At 39.1% G+C, this 18144-nt stretch overlaps 1 protein-coding gene across 4 annotated transcripts in view; it reads left to right on the top strand.

The window, feature by feature from the left end:
* Rhobtb1 (Rho related BTB domain containing 1) overlaps positions 1–18144 on the top strand; it is a 110782-nt gene that overhangs the window by 78608 nt on the left and 14030 nt on the right. For all 4 annotated transcript variants that reach the window (XM_042696457.1, XM_042696456.1, XM_042696454.1 and 1 more), the window contains 3 exons: positions 10324–10509; positions 12702–13675; positions 15870–15988. In XM_042696457.1, the coding sequence (XP_042552391.1) occupies positions 10324–10509; positions 12702–13675; positions 15870–15988 (1279 nt within the window). The remainder of the gene's footprint in view (positions 1–10323; positions 10510–12701; positions 13676–15869; positions 15989–18144) is intronic.

Here is an 18144-nt window from a genome sequence, read left to right as displayed (position 1 = left end):
ATAAAGCTTTCAAGTGACATCCGCTTTGTACCCAGCTATCTTGAATGGGAATTGTGAGGAGTGTGGTGCAATCCAGTGTGTGTAACACTGTGTATATCAGACTCTGCTCCCTGGACTGGGCCCTAGCTTCCCTTTCCGGACTCAGGTCTTGCTCTAGATGCAGCGAAATGTTCGTAAGACTGAGTTCTGTGAAGAAGACCCACAAACATATACTCTGTTCACCTAGAAGTTATGCCCCACCTTTTATATTCTTAAGCCAGTTAATTACTACAAACATCAAAGAAGGAGAATAAGTGTTACATACTCCCAGAAACTCTCTGAACTCTGTTAGTCTTTCTTGTCACCTTTAGAACGCAGGTGAGGTATCTATTCTTTATGTTCCCATACAGCACTCTGGCAGATCCTGCGTAGGTCTGGCCTTAAAACTTGGTAGTCAGGGGCTGGGAAGGTGGCTCAGTGCTAGAGTGCTTGCCATGCATGCATGAGGCCCTGGGTTCTATTCCTCAGCACCACATAAGCAGAAAAAGCCAGAAGTGGTGCTGTGGCTCAAGTGGTAGAGCACTAGCCTTGATCTGAAGAGCTGAGGGACAGCACCCAGACCCGAGTTCAGGCCCCATGACAGAATTAAAAATAAAAAATAACAAAATAAACTTGGTAGTTAGAAAAGTGAATTAATCCATTGATAAATCACCTATTTATATAGAACAAGATCCTCTAAGGTACTAACAAGGAAATATTCATACAAAATATTCCAAGTCATCTTATTAGACTGAATTATAGGTGTACTTTTATAGTAAGAGTCACAAAGGACGTACCAACCTGAGTGAGCCGATAATAGGAAATGCTGGTGCCTGGACACTTCTTAATGCATTAGCAAATAGAAAGATGAGCTGTAAGAGCATGAAAGGAAGACAGTTATACTGAGTCATAACTTCAAAGCTATGTTTCTACCCCAAGTTTTTGGATTTGTAATATTTGTAGAGGTAATAGTTTGAATGAATATTATTAAAGAGAGAATGACTAGTATTAGTAATAATGTTTTCTCCAATTATAGCATTTCCCCCCTCTCGGTATCGTTTCCAAGACATTTATAAAAGTAATTTTTAAATGTGTGTGTGTGTGTGTGTGTGTAAATTAAATTGCCCAAAGAGAGGAGCATCAAATAGTAGAATGTGGAGTGAATTATTACCATTATATACATACTCCAAAACAAACAAAAATATATTAGACTAGCCAGGCACTGGTGGTTACTCAGGAGGCTGAGATCTAAGGATAGCAGTTCAAAGCCAGCCTGGGCCGAAAAGTCCCCATGAGACTCTTACTTCCAATTAATGACTCATAAACCACAAGCGGAGCTGTGGCTCAAGTGGTAGAGCACTAGCCTCTTGAGCACAAAGAGGCTCAGGGACAGCACACAGGCCCTGAGTTTAAGCCCCATGACTGAATATGTACAAATAATTTCAAAAATTATTTCAAAAATAAGAGCTGGAGACATGGTTATCTGCCTAGTGAGTGTGAGGCCTTGAGTTCAATTCCCGATACTGACCAATAATTCCAAAAACTGCATCTGTGGTAGAAATCTGTGGATTCTGAGCATAGGATTTCAGCAAGGATGGATCATCTAACAAAACTCTACCCAAACCGTGATCCATGCCACCCTCAGCCTGCTGTCTCACCCCTTCCCTCCTCTGTGGCAATGGAACAGCTCAGGTTCTCACTAGAAAATTACAACACCTTCATGTAAGGTGTAATTGTCATGTAAGATGTAAAATGCAAAAATGTGATGTAAGATGTAATTGTAATGATGTAAGATTGATAACATCTTAAGACCCAAGAACCCCTTGCCTGAGCAAGCGTCTGTGCCCAAGAAGGAACTGTTTTTGGAGAATAGCAATGCCAAGTGAGGTGTAGCATCAGGGCCTGACAGACACCTGTGACTCACTCATGTTGTAAGATCTGTAAGGTTTTGGCTGCTACCAGGGAGATAGTTTAGAAAATGAGAAAAATTATTTTGGAGGGTTTTAGTGGGAAAAGCATTGATGGAGCTCAGACAGAGGCTGCAAGAGTGTGAACAGAGCCCACTAGCCTGGTGAAGAGAATGAAGAATGTGCACATGGTTCGTGACATTAACGTCCTGTGTTCGTTTTTCTATTTCTTCTTAACTGCAAGTTTGAAAGGTTGGGTTACATTTTAGCTCCATTGGCTTTATAAATTAAAATTAGAAACCATCAGCTTGTGGTATTTCTATACTGGAACTTTCTGGTGAAGAAATATAGACTACAACACATAGTTTTCACTTCTAAGTTCGGTGATAAAAAGAAACTGAGTAATTCTGAAAGCTTCAGTGGATAATTAATTATTACCTCTCTTTCACTAGATCACTGGCTCTGGCAGTCGAGAGGAAAAGGTCTCTTGATGAAGGCATTCTGCCATTTACATTAATTATAACACACAAGATATATTCTTGGTGGATGTGAACTTATTATATTAGACAAGAATTGGTACTTTGTGGTTCATAGATAAGCCCCATAGATATTTTTTAGTAAATCTTCACAGCAGTCATACCAGTAATTTTAATACTATCTTATTATTATATTTCCAGAATTCTCACACTTTACTTTTCCCCCAGAAATGCTTTCTGCCCCAACCTAGAGAGTGTAGTCGGAAGAATGAATTGCAGAAAGAAGAAGAAAATGGTGAATGTTCTCTTAAATTTATCACCCCGGCTCTCCTTAGTGACTTTTGTTTGATTGTAGTGTATGTTAAAAAAAAAAAAAAGATGGTCTGCGAAATCCAGAGCTTCCTTAAGGTTTAATTCTTGTGTGAGTTTCTAGAAATAATCCTCAATGTAATTTGCCTGTCCCTTTATATTTCCTTAGCTTCCAGAGATAATATAATTCCTGGAAGAAGTTGTTAATCTATTGATATTCTGGTGCTATATGAATACCCAATTAAAAGGGAGTTAATGGATTTTTAGATAAATTCAAATAACTAAAGAAGAAACTAACATTAACTGGTTAACCATTGTCATATACCAGAGTAATTACATGGCAGTTTCTCAGCAATAAAAAATAAAATGGCTCACTTTCTATATTTATTCTTTGTGAAAACCCACACTGAATCCCTGCCCAACTTATTTTAAGTCTAAATTCCTTTCTATTACACCTTGCATCTGCAGGCATATTTGTGTCTGCAGCTTGACCCTCTAATATTCAAAAGGTCTTTTATTTGATAAGTATTCATTGAAGTTGTCTTTTGTTACAAATTATATTTTGACATGGCAAGAAAACCAATAAATACAGGACAAAAGTACCTGAAAATGAATTCATAGTACAATGGGGAAGACGACAACATAATTCAGCATGACTCATTGTTTAAAATGCTGAGCAAAAAGGTATCGGTTCCAGGAACTTGGAGGAGAGTAGTTCTCAGGTCAAAAGTCTTAGATCATTCTTGACTTTACTTGGTCAGATCCTTTATGACCTTTCAGCAAGCTCTGGTGGCTTCAACATACATATAACACACAGGCACTTGCCAGCAGCTTTGTAACCCAATCTGGCCAAACACAGGCATCACCACCTCTCTTGGGATCCTTACCTCTTACTGATCCCCTGCTTCATTCTGCTTCTTCCTCCTTGACCCATGGCCACTCACCGGCTTAATCTGTTCTCATGAGACCAATGGATTAGTCTTTTTAAAACATGAAATATATCAAAACTTCCAACACATTGCCAGCTCACTCAAAGCAAAAGCCATATATCCATGAGTCCTATCCTCCTAGGTCCAGCATGCCTATACATAAATTCCGATTTTCCTTTTTCTTTCTCACCACTCTACTCCAGCAACCTGACCTCCGTCCTCCATCAGGGAAATATCCTGAACAGGCTTTGGCCCCAGAGCCTTAGTACTAGCTGCTTCTTTCTCTCCACTGTTGTTGTTGTTATATTCTTTTTTCCTCCATATGTCTGTATGTCATCTCCCTTCTGAGCCTTATAGAAATGACACCTTCTCAATGAAGCCCTCCAGTGATCTTATTTTCAACAGCAGCTTCTGCCTCCCAGTTTGTCTGTCCACTTCCTGTGCTCTATTTCCTGTTTGGCACTTATCAACACCTAGTGTATTACCTGTTTTATGTGTCTTGTCTGCTGTTTCTGTCTTCTATTAGAATGTAGGCATGATGAGGACCCATGGTTTGTGTTTTCTATTAAAGCTCTGTCCCCCTTGTCTGATATGTGGAGGTTTATCACTTACTCCTTTCTGGAAGAAGTGATTAGATGACTGTTGATTGAAACTGAATACGAAATGGGACAAGTCTGGTACCTTTACAGAGTCAAGGACATTGTTAAGGAGCCTGGGCAAAGTTGTTCTCATTGTGATCAAATTGTCTAGTTGGTTGACAGTTTGCTCTTATAAGATTGAGAAGGACTGGTTTTGGAGACTTCCCACCTGGCATTCTATCTAATATTGAGGTTTTCTCTATCTGCAATTAGTCCTGCTTTCTGGAGAACACCAGCTCCATAGGAAGGAAAAGTTAGAGGAATGAGAACAAGGTAGATTTGGGAGAGAATTTAGTACCACTCAATTTCACCTCTCTACTAGTTAACATTTAATTTTAATTCATCCTGTGTTCCTTGGTCAGAAGTTAAATGAGATAGTTCAAAGTATTTTAAGAAATTGAATGGGTTTCACCCAACTTCATTTTCTGCTTGTCCTGGTGACCGTGTAAGGTATGGGAAGATTTTAATGGTATTATTACATGATAATAGCCTGATGTCACAATATTCTTTGGTAGGGCCAAAATGTGGTAGTAGAAGCAATCACTTTTAAGGTTCAAGTATTGTCTGCCTTCAAGTTTGGTGGCATTGTGGGATGTTGGTGAAGCTTACCTGTACTTAAGAGCATGCATTGCTTTGGCTCCATTTTGGAGGGTGAGGGGAGATTGGTTTAAAACGTTACTTCCTATTGCTGGGCACCAGTAGTTCACTCTATAATCCTAACTACTTAGGAGGTTGAGATCTGGGATTGCAGCTTGAAGCCAGCCCTGGCAAGAAAGCCTATGAGACTCTTATCTCCAATAGACTACCATAAAAAAAAAGTTGTAAGTGGAGCTGTAGCTCAAGTGGTAGAGCACTATCCTTGAGCAAAAAAGCAGCCTGGGGACAGTGCCTAGGTCCCGGGTTCAAGCCCCAGGATCAAATGAAATGTTGCTTCCTACTAAAAATGCAATTACAAGCTTGGAAGAAATAGTTGTGCATGCTAATGACTCCCAAATCTGGATATATTTCAGGGTGTTTTGACAGTTTTCCCCATATAACACCTGTACTTAAGAAGCCTCACTGCTATTGGTAAAGTATTGACTTGATTTCTCTGCTCACAACCTAGGGCACTGCATGGTTCTGCCCTGCTCAACCTGAGCTCCTGCTAGGTGCTCCCTGACAGGCCTCTCCATCCTCCATGAGTGTGAGCTTACACACCCATCCATCTCCAGGAAGTCATGTGCACCATCACTGACAACTCCCTCCGCATCTCATACACACTGGGCTGCTCCCCTACTAAAACCTTCCCAAGCCACACGTCATACATTTCTTTTCTGTGCCATACCCCCAGCTGTTCCGTGCTGTTTTGATGTGTCTGTTTGCATAGCACTGTCAGAGACTATCTGCATGAAACAGTGTGTTGTCCACATGAATGGCTTTGAAAATGTTTCTGTAAAGAACCTACCTCAGTTATCAGCCAGGAGAAGGAACTTGAAGCCCCAAAGGAGGACACTTAATGTCTGTCCATCAACAAAGAAAAAAATCCCATGAAAATGTTACTGTGATCTCTGTCAATATAACAGATGTGAGAGTCTTTCCTAAAAACCTAAGAGTAGGCAATAGGTACATAATAATGAAGTCCTACCACCATACAAAAGTCTTAAAAACTCTTCTGCAGAAGTAAAGCGTTGCCTTGCTGAGGAAAAAAAAAGTCTTAAAAGTACACTTATGTGTTAAAAAAGAGGGGATCCCAGGCAGAACTCAAATAAGTATAACTTTTAGCTTATTCTTGACCACCAAATATTAGTCTCGCCATAGGCCAGTCAGAACTGAGCATATTGAAGAAGGGTATTTGGCCCACTCTTACTCTCTGGGGGGCTGGATGGAGTCTGCTCCCCTTTGCACTGCATACCACACAGGCTTGATCCGATGCTCGTAGATAAAGGATAATTTCAGAAGCATCCTTTCAATTAATCAGTTAAGAAAACCCAAGGCCCACAGCTGGATAATCGAGACAATACAGATAGACCTGGATAAGGGAAGAGAATATTTCCATTACTAGAACTTAGAAAATGCATTCCTAACCATAAAAGTGTGATGACAATTTCCTTTTCTCAATCAATTTTTTTGAAAAGATGAATCTAGTGCTTCACACTAGAGAATCAGTTTAGCTTCTGATTGCTTTTGCCACCAACTTTTATTGTACTTTGCTGTAGACACTGTAAAGGCAGGCTTTGAGAATATGTGGTATCTGCAATTCAAAGTCTGGCTTAGGCCAAGCTAATGTATTTTTTTTCCTTAATCCTCCAGTGAAGATTAGTCCCAATTTTGCATGCACCCTCTTATGTTACCCAAGTATCTTTGCCAATCATTCACATGCTATCTTTGGCCAGTGTTCCCTCTTGAAAAATAACTTTAAAAATGCTTTCTTGGTTCGTTTAATATCTAAAGAAAAATGGACACAACCAAGCTTGGCTTTATCAGCACCAGCATATTTGGATGACATAGTTTCTTTTTGATCTCCCTCCTGTTGCCCTGTGAAACTGGAGATTCCCAATTGTTCCAGCACATTGATTTACTTTGGATCATTTCGTTAAGTAATCAAAATATTATTTCACGGGCATTATTTGATGTTAGTTCTGAAATGAAACTATTATATTGATAGTTCCCCCTTTGGAACAAGAACTCCTCTGTTTTTCCTTTTTTAAAAAAAATTCATGTTTATTTAGTCCACACGATTGGTCCATGCTCTCTCTTAGTTCTTTGTGCTTCTCTAATGAAGCCATGCAGCTCAGTTGTGAATTTTTCCAAGTAAAAATCAGTAAAATAAACATTCTAAACATCTTCCTCCCCCTTCTCAATATTCAAGTCCTGCAGTCCAGAGTCGTCTCCACCCAGTGCTCTGCCGCTGCGCTACGTTCTGTTCTTACATCCTTGTGCTTTCTGCTCCAATAACTGTAGGATTCCATTTCAATCCTATCAATCTTTTTACAGCTGAAATAGGACCCCTGAGGTCATTTCTAAACTGTTCCTTCTGCCTAATATGTGAAAATGTCCTCATCATACCCTCCCCAATTATTGTTAAACTCACTCTTTAAAATACATACACAAGAAAGTAACAGAACCATGGAAATGGGAATTGTAAGAACTTGCTCTTTCCTTTTTATCTGTCCCAGGAATGGCATTTTAAAACATGAGCTTATGTCAGACATTGAACAGTCTCCACACAGGAATGAATGTTTTGATTAAAAGTTATTTAATATCTCTAGTTCCTTGGAATTCTGCCTAAAGCTGGAGATATTCTTAGCTGCAGGTTTTGTGCCTTCTGTGACTAGATGGAAAAAAATGGCTCAAATCTTGAGGGGATAAATGACATTCTCAAACAGGTACTTAATTGTGTAGGTGTTTATATCAGAAAGGATACTGATAAGTAGTGAGGGAAGAATGTACAAAAGGACTGTATCAAAGCAACACCTTTCTACAGCTCCATCTCTGTCCATTGATTCTTAGCCTGTAGGTTGAAATTGCGTTTCAGATATTATATTCCTATGGCAGACTATGTGTGTAATCTGCAAATCTAGTTTCCTTGGCTTGCATTTTTATTTAGATACACCTGAATTAAATGAAAGACTAGTTGGTAGTTAAAATGCGATCTTATTTTTTTAACTGCCTTTGTGTAAAACAAGGGAAATATATCCTCCTAAGAACCAGATGAAACTACAATAAAAAAAATCAAAATATACATCATTGCACAATACACAGAGAATTTTGACTAGTAAGTTCTTTACACTTCAGAAATAGTATTTCTTCCAGTTTTCTTTATGATTGTTTTGAGGCAAGGTGTTTACAGAACGTTGAATTATTTTTCCAGCTTTTTTCTGGCATTTCATTCATGAAGGTATTGATGCATAGTTAGAGGTCAGACCTGCATACTTCTATTGTGTGATGCCATTGTACTGCTATCCTCATAAGACTTCTTCTTTTTCAACCCCCAGGGTCTTGTCTGTACTTGTTTACAGGTCATCTGGATAGTAGCTCCTGGGTTCAGTGACATGAATGTTATCACAGTAACCTTGGCAACCAAACCAGCTCTGATTTCAAAACCTTACATGGTCACATCATAAAATTCGATAGCATGATTGACATTTAGCTGCATGTCTGTCGTATAAATTAAGCTCTAAAAAAAGACTTTCTTTATAATCCTGTGCCTTAATATGGAAATAGAAAGAAGGCACTGATGACAAAAAATTTTTAAATATACATGTTATAGCATATTTAGGTACTAGATGCATTTCCTCTATTCTTTGTCTGTGACATTGGACCTCACCTATTGTCATACTATTTTCACTATGTCAGAGTTTAGGATGACTTTTGTTTATGATTAGGACAAAGACTTCAGTAGAATTTCATCTGATACCAAATATAAATTGAATTTTGAATAATAGGAAACTCATCCTGTAAAAAAATGTAAAATTCAAAGCTTCTTGCCTTTACTGGATACTGTTATTTATGCTGATTAGAAGGATGACTGAACATAGAATTTTCCACTAGCTACATCAGAATCCCGAAGACAAGACATATTCCCCTTTCATTTATAGATTTATGCATATTTTTACACATATTATCCCAACACCCAAGAAGCTTTGATAATACCTTTTTATCCAGAAGATTTTAACTATGCAAACTAATATATTCATCGACTTTAGAGTCTCAGTTTTCTTTATGATTTGGAAATATTTTAAACTCAGGACTTTCCCTTTATTTGCTGAGGTCTGATGTTATTTTTCTTGAGTATAAATTTAAAGATTCGACTTGTGAGTTACTTTTAATGTAAGCACCCTGCAGTTTTCTGCATTGCAAATGATTATTTTTAGAAATTTTATGGTTGCCTGCATATATTTGTTTGTCTTCATTGATATGTAGGAGGGAAAGCTCATAAATGATTTAAAAAGAAGGTATTTTGATTCCTCCACTGATCCTTCTCATTACGTTAACTATAAAGGCAATAAATTAACATCTAATAAAAATTAAAGGAGTTTATTTCTGAACTTAGCCCTAGGATCGTTTTGAATTCTTGCATATAACTATCTTAATGTGTATCTGTCTCATTGCTTTGAAAGTCATCATGCAGTATAGCTTAACCTAGAAACATGGCTTATAATTCCTACTTAACAGCTGTCCATCAAACACCGTATCTAAACAACTGTTTCATGGAAAAGTTCTCTGGGTTCTTGAATGTTGTTATTATGTAAATATCAGAAGATCCTAACGTCAAAACTGATTATGACCCAGTTTCTCTCCACTCATTTTACCTGCTATGTATCACACATAACATTTGAGAAACCTGCTTCCAATATTTTCTCATCGTAGCCTTCCATCACTCTTTTACCTGATCTTCTGGTAAATACTACCTCCTTGCCTTATACCTAGTAAAAAGTCAAAATTCCTGCAAACTCAGGACCTTTCTTTTTGGAAACAGATGAGTGCTTATGCTCTGTACGTGTGAGTACGTGGGAAGAAGGGCAGAAATCCTTCTGTGTATTTGCTGACTGTTTGCAGCAAATACTCATTACATTTTCAGCAATGTGGAAAGTGTTTGCTTTATCTCATCGGGTTGAATCATCATCACCTTTTGTGTTTAAATGAGTAAAAGGTCGTTTTTTTGTTTTTTTTTAAATTGTTTTTCTTTCCTCTTGAAACTATTTCTTGGGAGCAGAAATAGTTCAGCATGTCATGATTCCAGGACTGAGTTAAGTTGGTATAACTATCTCTTCTAGAAGTAACTTCACTGGAAAAAAAAAAAAAAAAAACTTCAGTGCATATGCATTTTGCTGTGTGATATGGAAATGGACCATTAGGCTGTGTTGGTGCTGGAATGTGGGGGCTTATCCGGCTGTTTGCATGAATAATAATGAATATCTGGTCCTTTTGTTTGGGTTTTTTTTTTTTTGGTTCCTGGGACATGAGCTGGCATTAGGCGAATGGAGGGAGGGGGGAAAGATACCATGATAGTAAAAGAAAAAAGTGAGAAAAGGCATCACGAGCTTCTTTTGTGGTTTCCTTTTAGATCTGATGTTGTGGTACTCTGTTTTTCCATCGCTAATCCCAACTCCCTAAATCATGTGAAAACCATGTGGTATCAAGAAATCAAGCACTTTTGCCCTCGCACACCTGTTGTCTTAGTTGGCTGCCAGCTGGATCTCCGCTATGCTGATCTGGAGGCTGTTAATCGAGCCAGACGCCCATTAGCCAGGTAAGCCAAGGGCTCATACTTTGTTGCTCAAATTAAGAATCAGAGAGAGCAAGGGTCTCTGGATCCCCACACTCTGTGTTTCATTGGTTCTGGGACCCCCCCCCCCCCATCAACCAGCCATATGCTTTCAGTTAAGTGGTTAAACCTGAAGCGATTACCCTGACCCCCTCGCATTCCCACCTTCATTTCTCACGTCAGAATCCGTCTTTGTAATATGGTTGGCCAGTGCTTAAGTGAACCCTCTAGGTTTGAAATTATGTGACAGAAATGTTCTCTAATGTATAAAATAGTACATAAAATGTTAGCGGTCTGTAATAATGTCATTTTGACATCACGAATATAATAAAGTGAATTAATGCTCACAGTGAGTCAGGCATGTGTGGCTTTAAGAAAAATCAAGGCACTTCCTCATATTCATGAGCCTAACCTGTGAAAGAAATTCAATGGCAAGAGGACAGTGTCTAATCCAAAAATCATTTTGGACCTAACAGTTCCACAAAAAAAAGCCAACAAATGTCTTCAGTCATTATAAAGTGTTATATACTGTTTTAAAAAATACTTGAAGATTGATTTGTTTTGCTATTATACAATGCGGATATTAATTTTGTGGGAGAAATAAATGTTTGTGAAACCTGCTGCGCCTCAAATTCCCTTTGTGCAAAACAGATTTGTCTTTTCGAAGTGTATATATATTTTTTTTCTGGAGAACATAACTTTTCAAAAATTTTTATATTAATACCTTGCTTTGATGTTGGCCTACTTGTCACAAAATTTTCTGGGGGCACCATTTTCTATGCTCTTAGTGGAAAAGAACACACTAGCATTCTCAGTATGTTTTGAATAAAGTTCCTGAAAGCATTTTTTGTTCGGTCTTCACCATCTTTCTATTCTTAAATCCATATTAAAAGCCACATGGGTATGTAGATGACTGGAGGAAGATTACAGACCTGTAAAGAGAGTGAACAAGACAGGCTCCGCTACATAGCAATTCTAAGACAATTTTATGAAGCAGGTTATTCAAGCCTTACTCTTTCAGGTAGTACATTTTATTTAAGAATATCAGTACCTAAGACAATGTCTCAGAATCAAGCATGTGCTTTTTGAGGAGTTGTAATAACAAATCACATCTTTTCCGTGCTCTGGATACTGTCTGTCCCTTTACCTGATTATTTTATAACCCCAGCCCTACACTGATTGTATTGGCTTTACTGGCTTTGATGAGATGGTATGCGGTCATTGTGTATCAGACGAAAGGCCACAACAGGCTTTGTGAAATCAAAAGAAATTAATTCAGAATTGCCAGTATATTCTTGTGCTATTTAAGGACATTTCTTGCAGTAATGAGTATTCTTGAGCAAAATTTCACGACTCTACCCAAAAGATGATGAAAACCTAATGAAGAAAGTAGAAGAAGAAAATAAGGTGAAAAATTTGAAAGCCAATTCATGAACCCCCTAGAGAAAAACCTAATAAGCTATTGGATATAGATCATTTATCAAGTATAGGAAAATCTACACTAAATTGCTTAGTAAAGATCTACAATAATTTGTAAATGTGATTCTAAGCAAACCCTTCTAACTTCCTGCCTGCTTCTGCAAAGTATAGAATGAAAATAATAAGGTATAGAGGCTCAAATAAAATAAGTAGATGTGAGATTTTAAAGTTAAAAGGTGTAGTTTAAATCTAAGATGATGATGATGATGATGATGATGATGATGATAATGATGGAGATGATGGTGAAGGTAGTATTAATGATGATATCATTATTAGAGCACAGTGGACCAAGTAACTAGGCAAGGTATTTTTTCTCACTTACATCTTTCAGTAGTTCTTTAAAGTATAGCTACTCACTATTATTGTACCTGTTTTACAAATGGGAAAACCAAAGCTCAAAGACATTAGATAAACTACTGAAGAACAAAGAGCCAATAAAAGGATTATACTTAACTTCCTGTGGTTAATACTGAAAGCATTTTTCCCCTGTGGTTATAAATTTATATTTGGAAGACCTGTAATTCACAATAGGTTTCTTTAATTGCTTATATTAATACAATAGCGTCTTCAAGAGCCTTATTAAAGTCTAAATAAGACTTTAAATGCATAATTTAACTAGGTGCTTGGATAGGTACTGGCTAGTTTTTTTTCTCTTGTAAAATAAGGCCAATTATAATTTTTTAAATATTCTGTTTCAGGCCCATAAAGAGAGGGGATATTTTGCCCCCAGAAAAAGGCCGAGAGGTTGCCAAGGAACTTGGTATCCCATACTACGAGACAAGTGTATTTGACCAATTTGGAATCAAGGATGTGTTTGACAATGCAATCCGTGCAGCGCTAATTTCACGCCGGCACCTTCAGTTCTGGAAATCCCACTTAAAGAAAGTCCAGAAGCCCTTACTTCAGGCACCTTTCCTACCTCCAAAGGCCCCTCCACCGGTCATCAGAATTCCAGACTGTCCTTCCACAGGGATGAATGAAGCCGCCTGTTTACTGGACAATCCTCTGTGTGCTGATGTCCTGTTCATTCTTCAGGATCAGGAGCACATCTTTGCGCATCGAATTTACCTTGCTACCTCTTCTTCCAAGTTTTACGATCTTTTTTTAATGGAACGTGAAGAATCCCCGAATTGGGGTGAGGGAGTTTGTGAGCAAGAGAGGCAAAGTAAGGATTTCCAGGAACAGATGCTGAGTCTTGACCCAGATGAGGAAGGGCAGGAGGGCCCCCCAAGGACACCGCAGCCTGATGAAGGGACCTTCTCCAGCAAGGACTTGCCAGACAGTTTGGGACTGGAAGCAGAAGGCACAGTTGCTGAGATGCAGAATTTGTCAGACTGGAGTAAAGGGTTCATCAGCATACACAAGGAAATGCAAGTCAATCCCATCTCCAAACGTGTGGGCACCATGACAATAGTCCGGATGGACTCGTCTGTACAGTCAGGCCCTTTCCGGACCTTGCTCCAGTTTTTATATACAGGGCAACTGGATGAAAAGGAAAAGGATTTGGTGGGTTTAGCCCAGATCGCAGAGGTACTAGAGATGTTTGACTTGAGGATGATGGTGGAAAACATCATGAACAAGGAAGCCTTTATGAACCAGGAGATTACGAAAGCCTTTCATGTCAGGAAAGCCAACCGGATAAAAGAATGTCTCAGCAAAGGGACCTTCTCAGGTGAGCAGGGCCAGTGCGGGAGCCATCTAGCCTTCCAAGGGCATTTTATCAAACACTGCCAAAATGAGCAGAGGAAAGGATATTGCTGGTAACACTTAGGAGTGCCCTTCCCTCACCCCCTCCATGTAACTTTCTAAGCCATAGATGCCATCTTATCTAATTTTCATCCTACTTCAGGCTACTCTCTCCATCTTGCATATGGAGAAGCTGAGATACAAAGAGATTAATGTCTGCATGGTAACACAGGCAATAAGTTGAACCCAAGCTTTTGTGGCTGCAGAAATCTGTTCCCTAAAATCGCAATGGCTGTTCCTCAGGAATAGATCAGATCCCTGAGCCCATCCCCAATCTGCTTGATCCTTAAAACTCCCTTCCAGGGTCCATTCATGACCAGCTCTCTTCTCCTTTGGCTCTTCAAGAGTGACCTCAGGCTACTGAAGTCCTGGCCTTCCTTTCCCATGAAGACTACCTTGTGCATTTCAACCTCTCTCCTCTTCTGTTCTCCACAATTTGGCCCAGCTCCTCCATAGTTTCTATGCCCTTTGTCTTTGATAACTATGGCATGTACCGATCACATGCTCTTCTGCATCTGCTTAGGCACACTGGTAGACTACTGAGAGTCAGAGTGACTGATTCTGGCTTGTGAGACAGTACAGTCTTATACACTTGCTGTATTTTTGTTCTAAACTTGTCCTCTGGGTGTGGGTGATTGTGAATGCCATTGCAAAAAATTAACTTCCTGACTTCTATTTATGTGGACACTTCTATTTTTGTCTTTATCATTCAATCCCCATCATGGTACATTTAGTAAGTGGTTACTTACTAAATCTCTTCATTAATTTTAAAGCTTATGAGTAATATTTACTAAAAGTATTTCCTATTGAGGTATAGAAGCAGTCTTGAAAGTTAATCAAATGAACATAGTACAAACCTATAGGAAATTAAGCAGTGTACTTTCACTAAGTTAGTTGGATATATCATCCTCTCCTTAATGCAGAGAAAAACTCATGTGGGATTAGAAACTCAGTACTATTTTTTTAATGTGAAATCAGCACCAGGTGCCAGTGCCTCATGCTTATAATCCTTGCTACTCAGGAGGCTGAGCTCTTGGGATTGTGGTTTGAATCTAGCCCAGACAGGAAAGTCTGTGAGACTCTTACCTCCAATACACTACTCAGAAATAGCCAGAACTGGAACTGTGGCTCAAATGTTAGAGTGCTAGAAAGTAGAGTAAAAGAAATTCAGGGACAGCCCCCAAACCCTGAACTCAAGCCCTTGGACTGGCACACACACAAAAAAAATGAAATAAACTTTAAAGATGATTAGGGAAATTTGAATTTGAGCTAGCTAGTGAATAACATTAAGGAATTATGTTCAGTTTTCTTAGGTGAAATAATTATATGTCCATATATTTATATTATGTTAGATAATATTCTTATTTTTAGAAAGTTTATAATAAAGTACTTAGAAGTGTCATATTATCTCTTAAAAACTCTACACACATATACCTAGAATCAAACATTGCAAAATGTTACTAACGGATAAATAAACTATCCTTGTATAGACTGAATATCCCTAGTCTGAAAATTCAAAATCAGAAATGTACCAAAGGCCAGAACTTCCCAGAGGCAAAGAGTGGAAAGTTCTCCATGTGTCTTCATTTGATAGGTCACAGTCAAATGTAGATACATAAAAAATAATGTCTAAAATTACCTTCACAGGCTGAGTCCATGGTACTCTGTGGTAGAGTGCTTGCTTATCAAGTACAAGGCCCTGATTTCCAACCTAGTACAATCAAATTAATTAAATGGCTAATTAATTGCCTTTGGGCTACATGACTCTGACACATAAGTGAATTTTGTATTTAAACATTTCACATCAATAGGATGTTATTATGTATATGCAGATAAAACAAAGTCTGAACAAATTCAAAATCCCAAAACACTTCTGGTCCACTGTTCTTCATGTATGAAGTTTTTCCTACTCTGTGACATTTGGTTCAGAGAATTTTGGTTGTAGTGCATTTGAAATGTCTGTTTCTTAATGTGAGAGATGGCTGTGCCAAAAGTGGAGGCTGAAACCATCAGTGAGTAGATACAGAAGAGTGGCAGATAGAGGTTAGTGGATGTGGGTAGAGCAGAAGTCATGGCTTGAACTATCAGCAAAGCTGGCTCATTCGTTGATTCTTTGGCAGACGTGACATTTACCTTGGATGATGGAGCCATCAGTGCCCACAAGCCACTGCTGATCTGTAGCTGTGAGTGGATGGCCGCCATGTTTGGGGGATCCTTTGTGGAAAGTGCCAAAAGTGAGGTAGGTGTCTTATTAAATGACTAGTGGCAACCTTACTAATGTGTGTGTCTGCTTAGGAAAAGTGTTTATCCAGCTGATCTCATTTCTCAACTACTTCCGTGAAATAGCTCCTCGAGCCATCTTTGAGTTGTAGATCTCCTTTGGATAATTCTGTAGCTTAAGGAGCTACATATTCTCCTTGGTCATTCTATTGAGCACATGTGTGCTTGACATGCAACTTATATTTTCATATTTACATATTTTCTCAACCATGAGGCCTGGTCAGCTATACTGTTCACAAAAGGTCACAATATGATACCAAAATTATGTATGACCTGGGCATAGTAACACCTCCCTTTAATACTGACTACTCAGGAGGCAGATGTAGAAGCATCTCAGTCTGAGGAAGGCCTAAGCAAATGCTCAAAACCCTGCCTAGAAAACAAACAAAATAAAAACTCAAAAAGAACCAAAGGTATGACTCAAGTGGTAGAGTACTTGAAAGTGTGAGGCTCTGAGACCAATCCCTAGTGCAAAAAAAAAAAAAAAAAATCCAGAGCCGGGCACCGGTGGCTCACGCCTGTAATCCTAGTTACTTAGGAGGCTGAGATCTGAGAATCACAGTTCAAAGCCAGCCCGGGAAGGAAACACCGTGAAACTCTTATCTCCAATAAACCACCAGAAAACCGGAAGTGGCGCTGTGGCTCAAGTGGTAGAGCGCTACCCTTGAGCTGAAGAGCTGAGGGACAGCGTCCAGGCCCAGAGTTCAAGGCCCACGACTGACCAAAAAAAAAAAAAAAGTCCAGAACACAAGAGACAATGATGATTTTCCAGTTCACAAAAGTAAAGCGTTCTTTGGCCACAGAAGTTCCAAAAGGACTTGTGCTCTTAGAACAGAGCAAGCAGTATCTCGGAAACACTGCCCTTATCTTTTTCTAAACTCTGTTGGAAAACAATTGTATTCAGGCACTTCTAACTTTAGTCTAGGAGCCAACAAGGACTTTTGTTGAGTTTTGCAACTATTTTTTAACCTCTTTAAAAAATAAGAAAATAAGAAAGCACGGGGACACCCCATCAAGTTTATTGTCCTAAGAAGCTTGTTCTGCTTATCTCAGCATCTCTCTGAACTTTCAAAAGAAATACAGAAAACAATAGCTAACTTTTCAAAAGGGGTGCTTATGGGAAATCTGAGCTGTCCCATTGTGACCTGGGACCCTGCATTTGCATCCCTAAGTGGGGAACCAATCCTAGAATCACAAGCCTGGGATGGCTGGGGTGGAGAAGGTCACTAGGGCACCCTCCTGCTTCCAGAACAAACTTGAGCTTCTCCTAAGCCAGCTCCCAGCACAAGGCTGTCTGCTGTTTTAGAGGAGAAATGTTAGAATTATCCCAATGACAAATTCTGGTGTCTGACAAGCTCTATAAATCAGGAGCTTCTCACTTGTAACTATGCTGAGTCTCGCGTGTGGTCAGTGGGATTGAGGGCTTTTATTAGATGGTCCGGCTCTGCGAGGGTAACTACTTAAGCATTACGGAACTTAAATAACAACTCCTTCACTTACAAGTTGATGGCCTCGGATAACTGACTTAACCTTTCTGAGCTCCAATCTCCATCTGGAAGACCCAGTAATACCACGCAGTGTGCAAGTCAGTTCTTGTCAAGCACTTCTAAGCCTTAAGTAAATGAGTGCCTGCCACCAGTCATGGTGGATGCGGATTATATTCCTTTCCTTTTACTTCCGAGGAAATTTTGTGGTAACCACTGATTAGTAAAAACCTCCTCCAATTGCCATTTTATTGACTGCAGTTGTCAGAGACAAAGATCTGGGAAGCTAGCTCCTGGTCATGTTCCAGCATACTGAAATGCCTCTGCTGATGGTTCAGCGGAGAGCCTGCTGTTAACTGGGCAGAGCAAAGTTGATCAAGGTCAGGAACCCAGGCACAAAGAGACACTGTCAGCACTGACCTCTCGAATACTAATCGCCTTTATCCCTTCACAGAATGGACTGTAATCTTCTCCAGATTAAACTGCGCATTCGAGGTGACCAAAACAAAAACTTGGCAACAAATGTGAACGTACACATGTTTTTATTTTGTGTTTGTGTGTTTTTTTTTTTTTAACCTTCCTAGAGGTGGCCACCTGGTTAGTGTGCCATCCTGAAATGATGCACAGCGAG

The sequence above is a fragment of the Dipodomys spectabilis genome, unplaced genomic scaffold (genome assembly GCF_019054845.1).
Source record: "Dipodomys spectabilis isolate Male_0828 unplaced genomic scaffold, ASM1905484v1 ptg000207l, whole genome shotgun sequence".
In the NCBI taxonomy this organism is placed as follows: domain Eukaryota; kingdom Metazoa; phylum Chordata; class Mammalia; order Rodentia; family Heteromyidae; genus Dipodomys; species Dipodomys spectabilis.
Note: the sequence above shows the minus strand (reverse complement) of the source record. Positions and strands in the feature narration are given on the sequence as shown.